The following is a 23,988-nucleotide window of genomic DNA, read 5'->3' as shown; positions in this document are numbered from 1 at the left end:
TTCTTGACTGCTGCTTCCATGGGTGTTGATTGTGGATCCAAGTAAAATGAAATCCTTGACAACTTCAATCTTTTCTCCATTTATCATGATGTTGTTTATTGGTCAACATCATGATTCGATCTGTATGCTGAGCAAATAATCTGAGAAACTAGACTATATGAAGAAGAACAGGGCATCAGGATTAGACAAAGACTCACTAACAACCTGCGTTATGCAGATGAGACAACCTTGCTTGCTGAAAATGAAGACGACTTGAAGCACTTACTGATGAAGATCAAAGACCACAGGCTTCAGTATGAATTACACCTCAACATAAAGAAAACAAAAATCCTAACAACTGGACCAATAAGCAACATCATGATAAATGGAGAAAAGATTGAAGTCGTGAAGGATTTCATTTTACTTGAATCCATAATCAACGTCCATGGAAACAGCAGTCAAGAAATCAAATGATGCATTGCATTGGGCAAATCTGCTGCAAAAGACCTCTTTAAAGTGTTGAAAAGCAGAGATGAGGCTTTAAGGACTAAGGAGCGCCTGACCCAAGCCATGGTCTTTTCAATTGCCTCATATGCCCGTGAAAGCTGGACAATGAATAAGGAAGATGGAAGAACTGATGCCTTTGAATTATGGTGTTGGTGGAGAATATTGAATATACCATGGACTTCCAGAAGAACGAACAAATCTGTCTTGGAATAAGTACAGCAGAATGCTCCTTAGAAGCAAGGATGATGAGACTTAGTCTCACATAGTTTGGACATGTTATCAGGAGGGACCAGTCCCTGGAGAAGGACATGATGCTTGGTAAGGTAAAGTGTCAGCAAAAAAGAGGAAGACCCTCAATAATGTGAATTGACATGGTGGCTGCAATAATGAGCTCAAGCATAACAACAATTGTGAGGATGGCACAGGACCTGGCAGTGTTTTGTTTTGTTGTACACAGGGTCACTATGGGTTGGAACTGATTCAACAGCACCTAACAGCAGCAGCTACTCAGTAATAAAAAGGGTTACCACTGAGATTATAACTTGCATATAATTTTGCAAGCTAACTTAAACTTAGCAAAATGCCTAATTGTTCATTTTAGCAAGTAGCGTCAATCCCCTCCAATCAAATACTTTTATATATTAAAAAAAAACCCAAAACCCAAACTACAGAGTCAACAGAATGGATGCTGAATGAGACAGGCTTGTGTTTAAGTCGCAGGTCTGCTGCTTGGTGTCTATACGCTCTTGGACAAATTACCCCTGTAAGCCTTAGGTTTCTCATAAAAAAGTGGAAAAGAATGTTATATCTACCGCATGCATTTTTACTGAGAGTAAATTGAGCTACTGCACAAAAACATTTTAGACAACTGGCAGTTCATAGCAAGAACTCAATAAATATTAGCAATCGTCACCTTCTTTTTCATCATCATCATCATGATTATCATCATATGTTGTACTTTTTTCCTTACTGCCTAGCCTACAAAGTGTCAAGATTTCCAAGAGAAAAAAGGAAAGGAAAAAACAAAGATAATCAGTTGTTGTTGTTAGGTACCATCAAGTCGGTTTCAACTCATATCAACCCCAGAAAACAGAATGAAACACTGCCCTGCCCTGTGCCATCCTCAGAATCATTGTTATGCTGGAGCCCATTGTTGCAGCCACTGTGTCAATCCATGTTGTTAAGCGTCTTCCTCTTTTTTGCTAACCCTCTTCTCCAGGAATTGGTCCCTCCTGATAACATGTCCAAAGTACCTGAGACGAAGTCTTGCCATCTTTGCTTCCAAGGACCATTCCGGCTGTACTTCTTCCAAGACAGATTTATATTCGTTCTTTTGGAAGTCTATGGTATACTCAATATTCTATGCCAACACCATAACTCAAAGACATCAATTCTTCTTCAGTTTTCTTCAAATTCTAATCTCTCACCTAGAATAGTCTCCAAACTGGTATCTTCAGGCTTGCCCCTCTCAAATGGACTCTCCAAACTATCAAAGTGACCTATTTAGAAATCTGATCATGTAGCTTCCCTTATCTCTCAAACAGTTATCTATTACCTACAGGGCAAAGTCCAAGTAAGGCTTTTAGGGAGGGCTCCTGGCTGCCTCTTCAGCCTCAGTTCTGACCATGCCTGTAGACTGCATAGCCAAATCCTACTCCTTTAAGACTCAGTTAAAAAAGACCAAAAACAGAAAAGCAACTTGATTTAAACTGTTTACTTCTGGGAGGTAAGTACTCACTCCATTTTTCAAACTGCTTCACAAACACACTACACTATGAGCTCCCTGTGGGTAATGCTCCAGGGCTGACCATAGTGCTTGGCATATTCTAGGGGCTCAATATATGTTTCTGAATGAATACACATCAGATAACCAGATGCAAAATACATAGATCTGTAGATTTGATGAAGCCAAATCCCTTATAGGGTTTGAAGGGGCCCAGAAAGAACATTCTTTCCCCAATCAAGTTTGAAAACAATTGAAAGATAGACACAGTAGTCTGGCAGAAGGACATACAAATGTCATCTTCATTACTGATAAAGCTGATAAAAGAGGACATGCTTAGGTGTGTGACAACAAGGGGCTTCCTAAAACTGCACTCCAGACTTGGGCAGACTTACCCACCAGTCATAGCACCCCTGCAGCACCACCTCCCTAAAAGGGCGCTTGCCTCCTAGTGCGAAAGTGCAGACCACATGTGTAGTTCCTGAGGTCAGCTGCCTCACAACTAGGCAGAACCAGTTTATTTCCCAAATTCACCAATGGGGGCTGCTCCTTTCTCTCTAGGGCACAATGAGTCAAGTGGGAGAGATGCCAAAAGTGTTACAGCAATTGATGTCCCCAGACTTGTAAACATGGAGTCAGAGGAAGTTGCCCTGCCCCACCCCCGACATCCTCACATGTACTGACTGATTTAGATGCCGGTGATATTTCCCACAAGTGACGGGAAAACGGTATCACAAATATACCCCCAAATTATATGTCTATCACTGGATAATCTTTGGATTTCCCCTCTCTAATTCTCCCTATTCAGTTCACCAAAATTATTTTGGCTTCCAAAGACTAAACCAAACCAAACCCACCTCTGTCAAGTAGATTCCGACTCATAACAACTCTATAGGATAGAGTAGAACTGCTCAATAGGGTTTCCAAGGCTGTAAAACTTTATGGAAGCAGTCTGCCACGTCTTTTTCCCCCAGAATGGCTGGTGGGTTTGAACCGCTGACTTTTTGGTTAGCAGCCGAGTGCTTTAACCACTGTGCCACCATGGCTCCTTTCTAAAAGACTACACCTCCCCTTTTGCTCAATTAATTCAATTAAGCCTAAACCAAAAAGCCAAACCAGTTGCCGTTGAGTCAGTTGCAACTCATAGCAATCCTAGAGGACAGAATAGAACTGCCCCACAGGATTTCCGAGGGGAGGCTGGTGGATTTGAACTGTGGACACTTTAGTTAGCAGCCATAGCACCTAACCAGTGCACCACCAGGGCTCCTCAAGTAAGCCTAGCAAATATTTATGGAGTTCCTGTCAAGTACCAAGCATTGTAGACTATAAACATAAATATATCTCTGTGGTTCTTAGGAGCTTACAAACTAGTCATCACCCACTGATTCTTGTCTATTGGAGAAAAAGGAACATGGTCGCTTGCGTGATCAAAAGGAAGAGACAAATAGCTACAATGTCTTTTCTAATTTCCAAATGTTTCTCTAAGTAGTCAAGTGACTGTTCACTTAGAGTTGAAGACATTTCCCTTCTCCTGTCATCAGCATTAATTACAGCCCAGATACTACAGAGGCAACGGTCATGGAAACCACTGGAGGGCCATTTATCTTTCCTCATCTCTTCCATGTTGCCTCATCTCACAAAGGCCTGCTGTTGGTAAAGAGAGGAACTGAGTGAAAGGGTTTGGATGGGTTGTTCAAAACTACCACCAAGGCTGGAAAACAACTTCCTGAATGAAGGAATTATACTTACTCTTCTCCTAGCCTGGAATCCAGGATCTTCCAGTATGCTTTTGTGAAAAGTTTCCGACATCCTGAATTTCTGGGAATTCTATGTGTCTTTTTCTTTAACTAGGTTTTGAAAGACTACCCACATTCCACTAGATCATAGACTCAACAATAATTTTTTTTTACTTTGTTTTGTTAAAGCACAACCTGATGTCCTCTGTATGCGTTTCCCAAGGCTGCAATAATAAACTTGTTGGCTTAAAACAATAAAAGTTTATTCTCCCACAACTCTGAAGGCCAGAAGTCCAAAATCCTGGTATCAGCAGGGCTGCACTCCCTTCAAAGGGTCTAGGGCAGAATCCCTTTCTTTCCTTCTCCAGTTTCTGGTGGCTCCAAGCATCCCTTGGCTTGTGGCCATGTCACTCCAATCTCTGCTCCCTCTTTACAGTGTCTTTTCATCTTATGTCCCCAAACTCCCTCTGCTTCTCTCTTATAAGGACACTTGTGATTGGATTTAGGGCCCACCTGGATAATCCAGGATAAGATTCTCCTCTCAAAATCTGTAGCTTAATGACATTTGCAAAGACTTTTTTTAAAAAATAAGGCAACATTCACAGGTTCTGGGAATTAGAATGCAGACATAACTATTTATGGGCCACTGTCCAGCGCATAACATCTTCCTACATTTTCTCATCATCAACTGACAGAACTGTACAAAAGAAACAGGGATTTGGCATGACTCTAGTTCCTAAAAAACTCAGTTTCATAGTCTGTTCCCAACCTCAACTTTTATTTTTTTATTTTTTTTTATTTTTTACCAATTCAAAAATTCTTACATGTATAATTTAGTGACATTTATTATATTCTTGATGTTGTGCAACCGTTATCACTATCTTTTCTGAGTTATTCTGCCACCACTAACATAAACTCAGTGCTCCCCAAACAAGAGCTCCCTCTTTCTCTCTTCCTCTGGCCCCTGTTAACCACTAATAATAATTTGCCTATTTCATATAAGTGAGATCATATAATATTTGTCCTTTTGTAACTTACTTATTTCACTCAGCCTAATGTTCCCAATGCTCATCTGTGCTATGACACACATCAGGACTTCACCAACCTCAACTTTTTCATCAAACCATTATCTTGAAATTTTTAATCATGTTCCCTGCCCCACTACACTAAATGATATATATGAGCTTCTAAAATTTGGAGCAGGCCTCCACTTTCTCAGCGTTGCCCCTGATTGCCAGAAAAGCAGCTTCTCTCCTTCTTCCCCCTTCCAGGCCTCTACCAGATTAATAGCAGGAGCGTGAAGTAACTTCTAAAGAAATGTTGCCTTTTTCACTGTGGGATAGCTTGGCAACCTATACTGTATGAGGACAAGCAGGGAAATGAAAGCCAAAATTTATTCTTAGAAGAGACTTACAGAGTTAAAGCAATCTAAAAGTCATTACCTTAAATGCAATATTTTGCGATTATAACTTATGAGATATCATTGATAAAAAAATGAATTGATATAGCTGCTTGAGCAGCTTGAGTATGTATAAATCTATTTCTAAATGGTCATGAATAAGAAAAATGGCAAAAAGAGGCAACACGCCCACAGTCTAGGAATATCATTATCAGCATAAAGGGCCGTAGGATTTTAAGCACGGACTAAACTTCCGTGCTTTGTTTTCTAGATTAGTGTGTGTGTGTTGCGGGGGGAGGGGTGGCAGGGGGAGCATCATGACATGGTTATATCTGCTCAGAATCTACATAATATAGGACGAATAAGAGGAAATTTTAGACAGTAGAATCACAAATAATGTAGGGACTCCTGAAAATCACTTTGCATATGCATTTTTAAAATTTCAAATGCATTATTCTATAGGTTTTCAGTACAATAAATATTAAATATTGAACAGGATTAAAAAAAGGTGTTCGTGGATAAAAAAAATGCATCGTTGGGTTTTGGAGATAATATTTATTTAATAAAACACGCAATTCTTTCTTTTGTTCAAAGTTTTATGAGGTCGTAAAGAGAAAATGGGTCTTCCAGGGAGCAGTGATAATACCTAGAAGAGACCCTTTTGCAAAAATTTGCTTAAAGCTATCAAATTTAAATTCTTCTGGAGAAGCAATGAGTAATCCTGGAATAAAACACTGACTTTATAACATACCACTGTAGTGCCCCACATGGAATCCATTTTTAAAATATGCTTACCTTACCATTAATGTGTTGTCTTAGTTATCTAGTGCTGCTATAACAGAAATACCACAAGTGGATGGCTTTAACGAACGGAAATTTATTCTCTACAGTCTAGGAGGCTAGAAGTCTGGGTTCAAAGTGCTAGCTCCAGGGGAAGGCTTTCTCTCTCCGTCGGCTCTGGCGGAAGGTCCTTGTCATCAATCTTCCCCAGCTGAAGAGCTTCTCAGTACAGGGACCCCAAGTCCAAAGGACACACTATTCTCCTGGCTCTTGTTTCTTGGTAGCATGAGGTCTCCATGTCTCTCTGCTCACTTCTCTCTTTTATATCTCAAAAGAGATTGACTTAAGACACAGCCTAATCTTGTAGATTGAGTTCTGCCTCATTAACATAGCTGCCTCTAATCCCACCTTATTAACATCTTGAGTGTAGGGTTTACAACACATAGGAAAATCATGGTGGGTGACAAAACAGTGGACAATCACACAATACTGGGAATCATGGACTAGCTAAGTTGACACATTTTGGGGGGAAACAATTCAATCCATAACATATGTCAAATACCCAATATTGTTCACGGCCAAGTTTGAATAAATGCTTGTTGTTTGATAAGAGAATAGGCAAGCAGGGATATGTATTATAGATTAAAAAAAATAGATAGATAGATAAAAGAAGGAAGGAAGGGATAGTATAATACAGATAGACATAAAGGTCAAAAATATAAATAAATTCAATTTGGGGATACATAAATTCATTAAGACTAGTTCACAAGTAGGATACTGTACCAACAGTCATATTGGGTTGGAGGATCCAGAGTCAATTATTGGTGAATCAGGCTGATGGCATGAGCTACCTTTTGGGATGAATAGGCTGTGTCAGAAAGGGTTATTCCCTCCAGTCCTGGGTCCCACCAGCAATAGCAACTGTCTGTGGTGCCCACTTCCCGCAACACTGGCTCAGGATTCTTGCTTCTGACCTTGCAGTCTTAGCTTCAGACTCTGCCCATATTGACCGTATCTATTATCTGAGCCCTCTCAGAGCCATAACCTAGAAAGCCTGTCCAGGCACACCCTTGACTGCTGACAACAGCTCCACAGCCTTAACCACAATTCCACCTCTTTGGCCCAGCACCACTTTACACCAAATACACATTAATCTACACTCATCATTTTTTCCCAAACCCAACACTCTTTTCGGACTACTGTTTCTGTTAGAGGTACTGTCTGCTTATAATGGTATGACGCTTGCAAACTTAAAACATTTTTATGTTTATATTAAAAGAAAAGACATAGAATGCCAAAAGGTTAAAAAATACCAATTACTCAAAGTAAATATTTTAAGGCCCCTTCACCTCACACCCATCTAATACCAAGAGGAAAGGAGCACTGATTTCGTGCCAAGCCCATGGCAGCTACTCACATTGGTCAGATGAAGAAATACATGAACAACTGAAAGGAGGGAACACAAAACGAGGGCAAGCATGCAGGGGGAAGGATGAGATTCTAGCTTTTGGTGGAGACATCTAGCAAGCAGTTAGTGATGTGAATCTATAGCTCCTAGGAAAGAGCAGGAGTTATGGACAGGACTTAGGAAGCCGTGGATAAGGTGAAGTTTTGGCTGTGAATGAAATTGTCAAGGAGGAAATGTAAAGAGAAGAAGCAAGGACTAAAGCTCAGGCAGAAAAATGAAGTGCTTAATATATAGTCTCTGAGTGCCTACGCTAAATATCTACAATACCTGCTTTATTGTTACAGTTGTGTGCCGTTGAGTGGATTCCAACTCATAGTGACCATATAGGACAGAGCAGAACTGCCCCATAGGGTTTCCTAGGTTGAAATCTTTGTGGGAGCAGATCGCCAGGTTTTTCTCCCGAGGTGCGGCTGGGGGTATTCCAACCGTCAATCTTTCCATTAGTCACCAAGTGTTTAACCATTGTGCTACCAAACCAAAAACAAAACAAAACAAAACCAGTGGCCATCTAGTCGATTCTGACTCATAGCAGCCCTACAGGACAGAGTCAAAATACCCCATAGAGTTTCCAACAAGCGCCTGGTGGATTTGAACTGCCGACCTTTCGGTAAGCAGCCGGGGCACTTAACCAGGGCTCCTTAAATACCTGCTTTACTGCTTATTGTGTGTTTTCTTGGGCTTAGTTTATCTCTCTGTGCCTCAGTATCTTGTTATAACATGAGTATAATAACAAAACCTACCTCAGAAGACTCTATTAAATGGGATAATGTTTGCAAAGAACTTAGAACTGAGCCTGGCACGTAGTAAGCAATAAATACATACTAAATATCATAACTATTATCATTTTTTTTAACTTCTAAAGTTTGAGAATGAGCAGAGGAAGAGTCAGAGAATAGTATTGGCCATTTAGCCCGTATAATACCTTGTATTCTTATGAATGACTACAATTACATCCACTAATGAGTTGCCTAACATCATTAATAAACAGGCAGGTAACATGAAACCCTGGTGGTGTAGTGGTTAAGCGCTACAGCTGCTAACCAAAAGGCCAGCTGTTTGAATCCACCAGGTGCTCCTTGGAAACTCCATGGGGCAGGTCTACCCTGTCCTATAGGGTCGCTATGAGTTGGAGTCGACTTGACGGCAAAGGGTTTTTTGGAACATGGATAGTGGTATTTTCTATATCAACCTTTCACACGGTGTGTGCTCTTTGAGGCGCTGTGGTAATACGTGTTGTGTCCGAAAAAAAAGTGTTCTGTACTCAAATAAGTTTGGGAGATGCTGGATTAACAGAATTAAATAAGTATTTTCTTACCGCTCATACTAAATGCATATGCTAATATGCTTGCTAAGAAGGGAAAATAGAGAGTAAATTTATTTAACTTTTTTTCTAGGCATTGACCTGTTAAACTGATGTTCTATGCAGTGCAACTTCTCAAAGTCAAGGTCAGTGTTAGGCTGGCTACAGAAGAATCTCTTGGGAAACTTCTTTAAAATACATAAATACATAAAAATACTGCTGGGTCCACCTCCACAGATTCTTATCAGAAGTTCTGGAGTAAGGTTAAGGAACCTGTGTTTTTAAAAAGCTCCCAGGTGTTCCCCTTGCGTCCAAGTGACCTGGAAGCGGAATTTGAGCCCCCTCATAATTCTTCTTTTCTTTTTCTTTCCAAAGAAGAACAACTCCAACAAAGAAAGGTAGCAGAAAAAAAGGGAGGAGGGTTTTTCTGCCATCAAGGAGTGACTAAAAAATACAACATCAACATTCTTCAAGGGTTTCATTGAGTGGGCTTCAAGAAAAATGCAGCCCAGGCACTCAAGGACATCTGGAATTTGCTATTAAAATGAGAATTCTCAGTGTGATCATTTACACTGGCTCAAGAAAGTTGTCTGGGTTAAAAGAATGAGAAATATCCAATAAAGTATCAAGGTAGAGTTACTGGGAAAATTTATTGAGGACAAAGATTCATCAAACAAGCACAGCATGTTGGTTGCCTGTTTATGTGCCTGTTGTGCTTTCAAAATCTTTAGATAGTCAAGATGGATGAAAGCTGATGATTTGGTCACCTAAAAAAATACGATTGGGAAAAATGATTGTAGTTGTAGGCTACAAACAAAGAACTTTGAACTATCCCCTCGTGGAATTGGTGGTAATCTGACAGATTCCAAGAATAGCCATCAGAATTTTGAGGCAGAGGCAGATTAAGATTTCTTTTTAACTCATTTACAACTCATATCTAATACAATGGAAATAGTTGTGCTCTCTGTGTGTCTAATTAAAGTTTAATATAAGAACAGTCTCCTTAACTGAGATTGACTTAGAAGGCAGTCAGGCCTGAGAATATGTTGACCTGGTGCTATTGCTAAATATAACCTAAGAGAGAATGTCTTAGAACCACTTGGAAAATAAGACATTATTTCCTTGTGAATATCCTATCTAGAAAGAATTCAGCAAAGAGTGAGTGGTTTAACATACTTCTATCTTTACAGTCTGCTTTAAAACTTCTATGGTAAAAATAAGTTAAAAGCATGACATCGCTTTCAGGCTTCTCCCTACACACTCAAGCAATTATTCATTTTATATGTCTGGCAAGATGGGTTTTTCTTGCTGTAAATTCCTTTATCGTTTCCATCCTTACCACTGGTGCAGGGAGGTGGGGAGCTAGGATACATTAGTCTGTGAGAGACCACCCATACTGCATTCTTCAGATTAAAAAAAAAAAAACACTAAACAGACATGACAACTAAATGCAACAAATGACTCTTGATTGGATCCTATAAAGGATATTATTGAGACAGTTCATTACATTTGAATGGAGTTTGCGAACTCAATGGTAGGAAGTACCCATAATAATTTCCTGAGTTTGATCCTTGTATTGTGGTCGTCTGGAGAATGTCTTTTTACAGAGTTACACTCTAAAGTAACAGGCATCGCATAGGTAACTTACTCTCAGATGGTTCAGGGGAAAAAAAATGTTCTTTGTGCTATTCCTGCAACTTTTCTGAAGTTTGAAATAATTTCAAAATTAACATTATCTTTAGCATTTAAAAGAATAAATTTATTTTATTGTTTATCATGGATTTTCTAGAGTTTTCTATGTATACTATCATCTCCTCTGAAATGATTTTACTTCTTTTCCAATTACTATGCCACGTATTGCTTTGTCTTTTCTGATTGTATTGGCTAAAACATCTCGAACAATGTTTGATACTAGTAGAGATAGTGAGCATCCTTGCCTTGTCCCTAATCTTAATGAAAACACCTCTAGTATTTCTCTATTTAGCAAGATGCTGGCTTTCAGACCAAAGCAATATATTGAAGAAATATCCATCACTTTAGCTTTCAATTCAAGTGTCTTCTCAGAGACAACTTTCTTTCTTTTTTTACTTACAATATTTTAAAAATTTTATTTATTTTGTTGTTGAAAAGATACACAGCAAAACACACCAATTCAACATTTTCTACATGGACCATTCAGTGACACTGATTACATTCTTTGAGTTGCATAACCATTCTAAACCTGCTTTTATGCGTTGTTCCTCCCCTATTAACATAAATTTGCTGCCCCCTAAGGTTCCTGTCTATCAAGTTGCTGTTGTCAGTTTGATCCCCTATGGCTAGTTTTTAAAAAACCATAATACTAAAGGCAGACATTTTTTACTAGGTAAGCTAAACTATTGTTTGGTTTTAAGAAGACTTCAGGGGATATTATTGTTTTAAAGTTTAAAGATTATCTCAGGGCAATAGTTTCAGGGGTTCATCCAACCTTCACGGCTCCAGGAAATCTGGAGTCCATGAGAATTTGAAATTCTGTTCTGTATTTTCCCCCTTCTACAGAATCTTGATCAATATATTCAGTTATGGTAGCCAGGCACCATCCACTTCTACTAGCCTCATGACAAAAGAGGCTGTTGTTCATGGAGGCAATCAGCCACACACTGCATATCCTCCTTCTATTCCTGATGCTCCTTCTTCCACTGTTGCTCCAGACAAAGAGACCAATTCTTGTGCCTTGGATGGCAGCTTGCAAGCTTTTAAGACCCCAAGCACTATGCAACAAACTGGAAGGTATAACAGAAGCACTAAACGAGTTATTAGGCAAGTTAACTGGGATGATCCCATGAAACCCTGACCCTAAACATCTAAACCAAGAAACCAAATCTCATGAGGATTTTGATTATACATAAGCAGCCTCAGCAGCTACTCTTTTTTTTTTTTTTTTTGTGGTCATTGTAAATATGTCTATGACACAACTTTTGCCACTTCAACTTTTTACAGGTATATAGCTTATTGACAGCGATGAGAATAAACTGCTGTGCAACAGTACCCTTACTCAATGCAATATTTCCATCATTGGTAACCCCATTTCCCCTGCCTCCAGCCCCTGGTGACCGCTAATAAACATTGGTCTCTATGCATTTGCCTTTTCTTGTCTTTTTGTGTAAGTGAGACCATACAATATTTATCCTTTTGTGATTGGCTTATTTCGCTCAGCATAGTGTCTTCCAGCTCCATTCATATTGTAGCATGTATCAAGACTTCATTTCTTCTACTAGTTGAGTAGTATTCCGTTCATCTGTTGATGGGTATTCAGATCGTCTCCACTTTTCTGGCTCTTGTGAATAGTGTTGCAGTGAACATTGGTGTACAATCTCTGTTTGCATCTCTGCTTTAAAGCCTTTTGGGTATATATCTAGGAGTGGAATTGCTGGGTTCTATTTTTAGTTTTTTCAGAGACACCTTTCTTAACCAACACATTTAAAGATGTTCCCAACTCAACCCTGCCGCCACCATGTTATTATCACAATATCCTATTTATTATGTTCATAGCATTAATCAAAATCTGAAATTATCTTCTTTAGTAATGGATTTGTTTATCTGACTTCCTTCATAAGAATGGAAGTCTGATGATCAAAGGGAACATATCTGCCCAATTCACCTTTCTATGATTGTTGTTGTTGTTAGTTTCCGTCGAATTGGATCCAACTCCTGGCAACCTTGAGTATAATAGAATGTAATGTTGCCTGGTCCTGTACCATCTTCATGACCATTTATGTGTTTAAGTCCATCATTATGGATATTTCTTCTATGATTAACACAAAATAAATATTGTAGTCTCCACCACTTGTCTGTCAGTTTGTTGTACTGTGATGACTTGTGTCTTGATGAGATACTAGAAGCTTTGCCACTGGTATTTCAAATACTAGCAGAGTCACCCTTGGTGGACAGATTTCAGCTGAGCTTCCAGACTAAGACAGACTAGGAAGAAGGACCTGGCAGTCTACTTCTGAAAAAATTGGCTAATGAAAACTTTATGAATAGCAGCAGAGCATTATCTAAAATAGTGCCAGAAGATGAGCCCCTCAGGTTGGAAGGCACTCAAAATACTACTAGGGAAGAGTTGCCTCCTTGGGTGTGTCTCTTAGCTCAAGTAGATACAAGAGACTAAATGGGCAGCTTCTGTCCGGAGGTGAGATGGGAAAGCAGAGAGGGTTAGGAGCTGGTTGAATGGACATGGTGAATCAAGGGTGGAAAGGAGGAGTGTGCTGTCGCAATATGGGGAGAGCAATTAGGGTCACATGACAATGTATGTATAAATTTTTGTATGGGAGACTAATATGAAATGTAAACTTCATTTAAACTACAATAAAACAAATTAAAAAAAAAAAGTTGCCTCCTCAAAGTAAAGCTGAAGAGTATTGAATATACCATGGACTGCCAAAAGAACGAACGAATTTGTGTTGGAATGACTACAGCCAGAGTGCTCATTAGAAGCAAGGATTGCAAGACTTTGTCTCATGTACTTTGGACATGTTATCAGGAGGGACCAGTCCCTGGAGAAGGACATCATGCTTGGTAAAGTGCAGGGTCAGCAAAAAAGAGGAAGAACCTCAAGGAGATGGATTGACAGAGTGACTGCAACAATGAGCTCAAATATAGCAATGATTGTGAGGATGGTGCAGGACAGGGCAGTGTTTTGTTCTGTTGTACATAGGGCAGATATGAGTCGGAATCCACTCGATGGCACCTAACACACTACAAGAAGTATTGTAGTCAGAGGAAGGGAGATGGAAGGTTGGATTGATATGAGAATGGACTTGGTGGTAGTGGACACAAAGGTATGGTTTCGTTTAGTAATAGGATCAGGATGATAAGCTGAGGCCAGATCTGAAGGGTCCTATAAACTCCAGAATCTAGACTTTATCCTGAGGTCAACTGAAGGAGTTCAGGTATGGGAGGAACAGGCTGAGATTTGTATTTTGGAAAGATGTTCTTCTTGCTGAAGTGTGGAGAATGGGTTGAAAGAACCTAATTAAGAGACAATGGCAGCTAAGCATACAGCATCCATTCAAGAAATCATCGTTGTTGTTAGTTGATGCCAAGTCAGGTCCAACTCACAGCAACCCCATGTGTGCAGAGTAGAACTGCACTCCATAGTGGTTTTCAAGGCTGTTACCTTTCAGAAACAGATCACTAGTCCTTTCTTTTGAGGTGTCTCTGGGTGGCTTTGAACCACCAACCTTTCAGTTCCCAGTGCTTTACCATTTGTTCCACCCAGGGACTCCCGAGAAAGATCATTAGAAAATGGCAATAGACTGGCTTTGGTGATGGTTGAGTGGGGTGGATGGGTGGGAGTAGTGAGAGGCACCAGCTGCTCTCATATTTGAACTAGAAGGCATCATCAAGATCATACAGCCTAAGAGAAGCATCTTGAGATGAGGTGGGTATGAGCATTGTCTCCCTGTGTAGGAGTTGAGATCAGCTTTTGTTCTTTTCTTCTCACCCATAATCTCTTTGAATTAAGAGAATAAAGAGATGCATTTTCGCTAGGCTGAGCTCTTATATTTTCTCTCTTAATCAGTGTAGTCAGTGGTCTAGACATCAGGAACTCACAGCACACAGGACAGCAGCCAAGCTTCTGGTGTTCCTGAGTGTGGAAGAGGTAAGGAGGGTGCCCATTCATTGATGCATTTATTCTACAACAATTTGCTGGGGCTGCAGAGATGAAAAACACTATTTACCACTCCAAGAGTGGTTGACACAGAATATTTTGGTAGTGCCTGGGTAGAAGAAATTACCCTAAAGAAGTTGGCATTTGTGCTGGGCCTATAAAGTTGGAACTTAAAAGAAAAGGAAAGCTCATGAGAAACAGCACCATGCAGGTCTTAAGAAACGGGTTCTAGATTGACACAGACCTAGGTTTGAATTTTATCTGTCTCTTTTTTGCTGTTAAGGCCACCTGGGTGGTACAAAAAGGTAAGAGCTTGGCTACTAACCAAAAGGTTGGTGACTCAAGTCCACCCAGAGGTTCCTCGAAAGAAAGTCCTGGCAATGTATTTCCAAAAAATCAGCCATTGAAAACCCTACAGAGCAGAGTTCTACTCTGACACACATGGGGTCACCATGAGTTGGAGTCAACTCAGCAACACCTGTTTTTTGTTGTTTTTTTTTTCTTGCTGTTGACCTTGTACAAGTTACTTATGTTTTCTGAGTCTTGATTATGTTGCCTAAAAAATGAGCAAAACAGTACCTAATATATATGGGTTTATAGTGAAAACTAAAGGGAATAATATATGTAAAACATGTAGCACAGTGCCTAGCATATAAGTTCTCAAATATAATGGCTATTATTGTTGTTATTATTATTATTATATGGTTTTCAGCAGTGTTTTCCAGTTCTTGCCTCCATCAATAATCCTTCCCTCAGACGTCAAGCTTCTTTTCAAACAGTTTTGTTAGATAGAATTCGCATACCATATAATTCACTCATTTCAATGTACAATTCAATGGTTTTTAGTATATTTACAAAGTTGTGCAACCATCACAACAATCTAATTTTAGAACATTTCCATAACCCCAAAAAGAAACCCCATACCCATTAGCAATCATTCCTAACCCTCCCCACCCTACAGCTCTAAGCAGCTACTTACTGTTTCTATAGATTTGCCGACTCTGGACATTTCATACACGTGGAATCATACTAGATGTGGTCTTTTGTGACCGGCATCTTTCACTGAGCATAATGTTTTCAAGGTTCACCCATGTTGTAGCATGTATTAGTATTCCATTCTTTTTTTATTGGCAAATAATATACTACTGTATGGATATACCACATTTTGTTTATCTAATTCATTCACCAGGAGCCCTGCTGGCACAGTGGCTAAGAGTTCGGCTGCTAATCAAAAGGTTGGCAGTTTGAATCTACCAGCCGCTCCTTGGAAACCCTATGGGGCAGTTCTGCTCTGTCCTATAGGGTCACTATGAGTCAGAATCGACTCGATGGCAAGGGTTTTTTTTTTTTTTTTTTTTTTTAATTTGTAACCCATTCACTAGTTGATGGACATTTGAATTGTTTCCACTTTTTGACCATTATGAATAACGCTGCTATGAATGGTCGCGTGCAAGTTTTCTGTAAACATATGTTTTCATTTCTTTTGTGCATTTACCTAGGAGTTGAATGGCTGGCTTCTATGGTAATTCTACATTTAGAAGCTTGAGCAACTGTCAAACTTTTTTCCACAGTGGCTGCATCAATTTACATTTCCACCAGCAATGTATAAGGATTCCACTTTCTTTACATCCTCACTGACACTTGTTATTATCTTTCTTTTTTATTATAACCAGTTTAGTGGGTGTAAAGTGGTATCTCATTGTGGTTTGATTTATATTTTATTAATGACTAATGAGGCCTCCCTGGGTGCTGCAAATGGTTAAGCACTCAACACTGGCTGCCTCAGAAGATAGGACTGGCGATCTGCTTCCAAAAGGTCATATCTTTGAAAACCCTGTGGAGCAGTTTTGCTCTATACGCATGGGGTCGCCATAAGTCTGAATCGACTTGACAGCAACTAACAACAACAACAATGACTAATGATGTTGAGAATTTTTTCATGTGCTTATTGGCTATTATATATCTTCTTTGGAGCAATGTTTAATCTTTTGCCCATTTTGTAATTGGGTTATTTATGTTTTTATTATTGAGTTGTAAAAGGTCTTTATGTATTCCGGACTCAAGTTCCCTTAACAGGTTTGTGATTTGCAAGTATTTTCTCCCATTATGTGGGTTGTCTTTTCCCTTTCTTGATGGTATCTTTGCAGCACAAAAGTTTTACAAGCTTCTTTTTTATATAACTTATGGAAGTTCGTATTTCAATATTTATCTTCTATAATAATATTGAAACTGGCATACTGTCATGGATTGAACTGTGTCCCTCCAAAATATGTGTCAACTTGACTAGGTCATGATTTCTTTTATTATGTGATTGTCTTCCATTTTGTGATCTGATGTAATTATCCTCCATTTTGTGATATGTTATAAATCCTAACCTTTATATGTTAATGAGGCAGTATCAGTGTGAGGTGTATCTTGAGTCATAACCTTACAAGAGGGTGTGACTCAAGTAACACTCTTATTCAAGTCACGCCCTTGCTCAAATCACACCCTTACTTAAGCCACACCCTTGCTTGAGTCATACCTTTTATGTTACAAGAGATAAAAGGAGTGAGAAGGGAGGGGGTACCTCATCACCACCAAGAAAGAAGATCTGAGAGAGAAGCATGTCCTTCAGACCCTGGATTCCTATGCTGAGAACCTCCTAGACCCAGGGAAAGTTTGATGCCAAGACACATGGAGATCTCTAAGGAACGCTGAGCCCACAGATGTTGAAAGGAGATAAGGACCTTCCCTCTGAGCCAACAGAGAGAGAAAGCCTTCCCCTAGAGCAGGTGCCCTAAATTCTAAGTTCTAGCCTTCTAGACTGTGAGAGAATAAATTTCTGTTTGTTAAAGCCATCCACTTGTAGTATTTCTGTTATAGCAGCACTAGATAACTAAGACACATACTTTCAGTGGAAGACTTGGCCTTGCACTTATTGACAAAAGGGAGGCCTTTAGTGTATAAAAAAACCTCTACTCTTAACCCTTCCTGCTGCATGACTGTTGATCTACATGAGCATCCATCCTCACCTCATTTCCTCCACACGTTCATGAAGTGAGGAGCACATCTTCCAGTCAAGGCCAACTCTCCACCTGGGGTCTTGCCCTGTCCTCTCTCCCTTCTTCCAGTACCTTGCTCCACCATCTAATCCCCCTCTCCCCTATAATTTTAACATTTCCCTCTCTATCTTCTCTCAGCCTAGGAACCAGATTAGCTTGCTTCCTACCATTTTGAGAAAAAATAAAACTCATGATCTGCATTGTCCATGTACACACCTCTATCGTGCATTTCGTTTACAGATATCTTCCAACTCAAGATGTCCAAATTAAATTCCCTTACTCATTCCAAATCTGCTTCACTTCTTGTATTTCCTTTCTTAGATAATGGCACCATTCATTACGCACCACTTACCCAAATCACACAAGACTCCTTCTGCCTCTTCTGCTCACTCTGGCCTGGTGAATTTTACCTCACATATATATCACAGTTCAAACCTTGGTGTCTTATACAAAAGCCCTAGTCTAAGTTATTATCTCTTCCCTGGTGATCAAGCCCTGGTCTTTCTGCTTCCAGTTCTGCCATTATTAAAATTCATTCTCCTTATAACATCAAGAAAATTTTATTTTTTTTTAAATGATATTTTTTCAGCATTTGAATAGGAGGTGGATGTTGTTAACTTACAGGATCTTGTGTTATTATTTATGTGACTTTTGATAACTTTCTTAGATTTCCTTAGGCTCAGAGCCCCATCCATAATATGAGAATAATGATGCTTAGTCTTCAAGTTATTGTGAGAATTAAATGAGAAAATACTTGGGTGTAGTAGGTGCCATGACATGACAGTGAGACCGTATTACCTCCTGGACTATGCCCGAGGTAAACTGCAGAGAAAACTGTGGACATGTGAGAGCTGTGGGGGGCCTGGCTTAGAAACAGGAGATGGGAGAAAGCCTTGGGGAACCCTTTAGAGCAAGAACATTGGTTTCCTTTTCTATAATATGGCATACCGTAAAAATTAAAAGAGATAATAAAAACAAAGCACAGGGTGGTTAGTAAATAATAAGCATGGGACGAAAAATAGAGAATAAACAACAGCAAACCCAAACAGAGCCAGCTAATAGACTAGTCCCTCTTTTGGTTTAAGTAGCCTCTGTTCCTTTTTTGCTGGCATCTGTTTTTTGTTAATCTATATATATTCTCCACCACCCCTTTGTCAGTTTGTCGTGCTGTGGTGGCTTGCAAGTGGCTGTGATGCTGGAAGCTATGCCGCCGGTATTTCAAATACTACCAGGGTCACCAGTGGTGGACAGGTTTTAGCAGAGCTTTCAGACTAAGACAAACTAGAAAGAAAGGCCTGGCAATCTACTTCCAAAATTAACCAATGAAAACCATATGGATTGCAACAGAATAGTGTCCAGTATAGTGCTAGAAGATGAGCCCCCTAGGCTGATTAGAAGGTACTCAAAATAAACAGTGGCCACAACCATGGACTCACAAATAACAACAATCATGAGGATGGTGCAGGATGGGCAAATATTTTGTTCTGTTGTATGTGGGTTCGACATGAGTCAGAACGGACTCGACAGCAACTAACAGCAACAGCATACATACTTTAAACAACAGTGTTTTTTAGTGTTGTTGCTGTTGTTCAAATTTCATCATTATAAAGGATAGTTAGCAGTGGGATAGCAGGGTGGTTGGGGGATGCCTATTTTTCAAGTTCAGCAGCAGCTGGTGATCCCCAGATGTTAGGTCTGCTGATTTGCTGGTTTTCAGCATGAGGGCAGTCTAGCTTTCAGCTTTCCAATCATGCTACCTGTCTTTCTTGCTGAATGCAGGCTGCATCAATCACAGTTTATCCTTTGAGATTCAGCAGAAGATCCTGATGGAGGAGGATGATAACCAGAGAGAGGAGCCCACGGAGGATGGAGTTGTTGATGTGCAACATCTCGGTAAAAACTCACACGGTGCACACTTCATTGTCAGAGATTTTCAGTAAATATTTACAATACCTACCCTCCACTATCCATAGTGGGAACGAGCCGGAATTTTTCAGCATAAACCTATGAGTCTAGCAAGCACCAGGAAGATAGCCAGGGGCTGGCAATCCTTGCCCAGGGCTCTGGTTACATGCTAATTTACAGGTTCCTTACCTCCCTGAAAGCATGTTGTGGTTTTGTTTAGACGAGATGCTAAATGACAGGGAGGCTGAAGTAGCTGGTGTGGAAAGGTCTTTTCCCATAGACTCATCAGTCATTCAAAAACCAAAGCCCAGATGAAAAGGGGGTGGGAACGGGACCCACAGAGAAAGGCATCACATATTTTAAGCTCTCTAGCAGAGCAGCTCATCCTTTCAGAAGGAAAGGGGATCCCAACTCAACAACTCCCAATTCAGAGAGCTTTTGGTGTTGGTTGATATCTTTGTAATGTTTCCCCTGGCACCCAAATAGAATAAATGGAATCACAAAATGAATACTTCCCTCATTATTGTTTATTATGCTAAAGATAAGACAGAGGAACTCAGGAATTTGCTGGGTACCTGGTTTTTAGTAATCCTCCTTAGCATTTCACTGTGACCAGCTGATCATTTTTGGTCTGTGGAGTCCTCTTCTGTTAAAGAAAGTATCATGGATTGAATTGTGTCCCCTCAAAAATGTGACAACTTGGTTAGGCCATGATTCCCAGTATTGTGTGGTTGTCTTCCATTTTGTGATTGAAATTTTATGTTAAAGAGGATTAGGGTGGGATTGTAACACCCTTACTAAGGTCACATGTTTGATCCAATGTAAAGGAAGTTTTCCTGGGGTGTGGCCTGCACTGCCTTTTAACTTACAACAGATAAAAGGAAAAGGAAGCATGCAGAGAGTTGGGAAACTGATATTACCAAGAAAGCAGTGCTAGAAGCAGAGCACATCCTTTGCACTTGGGGTTCCTGCACCAAAAAGCTCCTAGTCCAGGGGAAGATCAATAACAAGGACCTTCTTCCAGAGCTGACAGAGAAAGCCTTCCCCTGGAGCCGATGCCCTGAATTTGGACTTGAGAGAATAAATTTCTCTTTGTTAAAGCCATCCACTTGTAGTATTTCTGTTATAGCAGCACTAGATGACTAAGACGGGAGGGTTATTCCAAGCTAGATTTAATTTTTTCATTGTGCTAAATTCTGGAGATAAGAAGTTAAACTAGAAAGCCCCTTTAGCAAAGGAAGTTAAGTTTTGTGAGCAGATATGGAAGGTAAAACAAAAATTACAATACAACAGTGTGATTTTGGAGTCAGGAACAACGTTTTGGAGGGTGTGATTGCTGAATTGACTGTTCTGGGGGGAATAGTAGTTATGAGGGAAAAGGTGAAAGACTATGATGCATATGAATAACTAACTGCAACCATTTATATGATTTGAACTTTTGTCCCTTACAAGGAGCAAAGGGAAGAAATGGTAAGCTATTAAGTGGGAAAATAACCTGGAGTAGCCAGATTACATATTTTTTGTTTATTTATTTTCATGCTAAACCTGATTCAGGATTTATTTTATTCTAAAGATTTTGAGGAATCACTGAAGAATTTTAAGCACTGAAGTGATGAGATTAGTTTCAATATTCAGATTAGATTCATGTATTTATTCAACAAATATTTTATAGTGTCTGTCATACCTTAAGGTCTCTGAGTGGCATAAATGTTTTATACTCTACTACTAACCCAAAAGTTGGTGGTTCAAATCCACTGGTGATCTACTTTTGTAGACGGAGCACAGTTCTACTTGGAAACACATAGGGTAGCCATGAGTTGGAATCAACTGGGCAGTAATGGGTTTTACAGGTCATGTACTGGGGAAGGCACTGAAGATATAAATGTGGATAAGATAAAAAGAGTTCCTGCCCTCACAAAATTTAGAGTTTACTGGATTTAAAAAAAAAAGGAAAGAAAGAACAAAATAATTGCAGAGACTGGATTTAAGAGCTTATTACAATTTCCAGTGTCTTCCTACCCCCCCCCCCCATGACTGCCATAACTGCAAGCATCAAGGCATTAGTCAGGAACATCCCTATACCCCTGCCTCTCTTCTGGTCAAGTACATAGGGTCTCCAGTCTCTTGGGTTTGATATTCCTGACCCTTTTTCCAGAATGTAGATTTTAGCTTTCCCTCTAGGCCCTTCCACCTTTTATTGCCTTGAGAGAGCCTTCCCTACCACACACCCAAGGTCCCTCCAGCTCCAGGCCTAATGAAGCTCCATCTTCTCCTGGCCCCTGGGCTTGATTTCAGCTCTCTCTGGGAGTGAGAGTTAAGAATGCAGGTGAGAAATGAAGGCTAAGAACTTGGAGAGGAGAGTGGTATTGGCAGATATTTGACAGGTAAAAATAATATGATTTGGTGATGGATTTATAATAAGGGTTGAGGGAGAATGAGGGACTGAAGGAGTTTCCTCATTGGAGAATTGGATGACTAGATATCAGGGGGTGCTCTTTACTTAATTATGGAATCCAATAAAGAAGGAGGGTTGAGGGGTGTACAGAGGGGAAAGTGCTGATGATTCGAACATGTTGGATCCACTGCGCCCCAGGGACATTCCTGTGTACGTGTCTAGTATATGGTCATCACCTTCCCTCATGTGCACCCCTCAGTTCTTCTCCTTTCTTGTAATGAGGATTGTGGCAGTTGGAATGGAAAATAAGGGATTGCTATTTCCAATAGGATTAAAGCGTTCAACTATTTACAAAGTCATTGAGAATCTACCATGAAAGGCTAATTAATAGCCCATGAAAGATGAACCTTTCTTTTGGAGTGAATTGTTCATTAGGGGGAATGTTGCCATCTACCTACATGCATCCTTCAAAATTGCCTGTGTGAGGAATTTCCCACCTGGACAATCGCTTTGATAATTTCAGGAGCGAAGTAGGATGTGGAACAAAATTAGCTTGTGAAACAGGAAAACAGTAAACCACATCAGGGCTTGACGTGATTACACTGGTCATCTGTGCTCAACAGACTAGAGAAATGAAAAGCAATTAGATGACTTCCTCCCACTAGCGCTCCAACTGGAGGAGCCCTGGTGGTGCAGTGGTTAAGAGCTTGGCTATTAACCAAAAGGTTGGCAGTTCAAATCCGTCAGCCACTCCTTGGAAACCCTGTGGGGCAGTTCTACTCTGTCCTAGCGGGTTGCTATGAGTTGGAACCGAGCTGATGATACATAAAAACAACAGCACTCCACTAGTTGGGGGTCCTCAAGCCTTGACTGGGCTTTTTGGAGATGAAATAGAAGGAGAGCCCCAGAAAGCTCTGCCAGCAGGCCCGGGATAGGGGAGGGAAATGCACCCTTTAAACCTATCCATATTTGTCTTCTTGACTAGCAAGTTAATTTCAATGTATGTAACTTTCCTCTTGTGCATTGTTGGGTTGCTAAGCCTTTTAGAAAGCAAACTTAAATGTTAACATTAAAATGTATCTATATATACATACTCATGTTAAAGTTCTGAAGAGTCTTATGTTTGTCCTATAAATACAATACTAATACGTTAAAAATCAACCTCTAGAAATCTGCAATAAGGATGAGCTTTTAAATAGTGTTTTTTTGTTTTTCCTGGGACTTTTTTTGTTTGTTATTTCTATTTGAGAAACACAAAAATGAATTTTGATCATCTTCTTTAGGCATGTTTGTAACTCACAGAAACTCCTAGTCCTTGAGGATAGCCAGAAATTCAAGAGTGTCAAAAAGGACTGTGCTAGTAATAAGCATCACTGTCTGTATCTCAGAAATAAATGCTTCAAACAACCATTTAGAGCCTATTGGGCACTAGCATTACATCTCTAGACAGGGCTGGGTACTATATAATCATGTTTTTACTAGCTCTCTTTACAGCTCCTCTGGGAGAAACAATGCAATTATCCCCATACAGTGGAATATTTAAAAAGATCGAGCAAGTAGCTGCAAGCCCCAGGTGACAGAGCTGGTTAATTGGAATATTAAGTCACTGAGTTTCCAGTTCAACACTTGGCCCAACAACCAAATGTACCTATTTCATTTTTGCTTCTGGGTGAATTTCAGGATTTGGGACTATGGAGTCGTCATAACCACATAAAGAAAGCACTGCAGTCAGGATTGGGCAGAATGATTCAGGATCTTAGCTGGGGCCTTAGTGAATACTCAGTTGTGCAGCCTTGACCTGGGATTAATGTCTTTGTTTAGCATGCTAGGAAACAGTATGCGTTGCTGTTGAGTCAATTCTGACTCATAGCGACCCTAGGAAACAGAATGGGTATGACTTTATTGGGGTCTTTAAGTTCTGGGGCTGGAGGTCATCATTCTTTTTGATCCCAACCCTATATAATCAGGTCCCTCTTCCTACACAGCTGCTGGTGCTTCCTGTATTTGTTAGGCAAGGAAGAGCCAGTGCAAGTTCAGAGCAAGGAAATGACATAATTAAAATGGTGTCAGACCTGAAATCTAAATTCAAAGCCCCATCT

General features: G+C 40.0%; 2 protein-coding genes across 2 annotated transcripts in view; both read left to right on the top strand.

Annotated features, from left to right (window-relative positions):
* The window catches only part of PLCXD2 (phosphatidylinositol specific phospholipase C X domain containing 2), a 346,820-nt gene extending 326,999 nt beyond the window's left edge, over window positions 1–19,821 (top strand). The window contains exon 4 of the mRNA XM_012554760.2: window positions 19,369–19,821. Within this exon, the coding sequence (XP_012410214.1) occupies window positions 19,369–19,396 (28 nt within the window). The 3' untranslated portion in view covers window positions 19,397–19,821. The remainder of the gene's footprint in view (window positions 1–19,368) is intronic.
* Window positions 19,373–23,988, top strand: part of PHLDB2 (pleckstrin homology like domain family B member 2) — a 173,454-nt gene continuing 168,838 nt past the window's right edge. Inside the window, exon 1 of the mRNA XM_012554759.1 lies at window positions 19,373–19,482. Coding sequence (XP_012410213.1) covers window positions 19,416–19,482 — 67 coding nt within the window. The 5' untranslated portion in view covers window positions 19,373–19,415. The remainder of the gene's footprint in view (window positions 19,483–23,988) is intronic.

The sequence above is a fragment of the Trichechus manatus genome, unplaced genomic scaffold, assembly GCF_000243295.1.
Source record: "Trichechus manatus latirostris isolate Lorelei unplaced genomic scaffold, TriManLat1.0 scaffold00026, whole genome shotgun sequence".
NCBI lineage: Eukaryota > Metazoa > Chordata > Mammalia > Sirenia > Trichechidae > Trichechus > Trichechus manatus.
The sequence above is the reverse complement of the archived record's forward strand: the minus strand, read 5'-3'. Positions and strand labels throughout refer to the sequence as shown.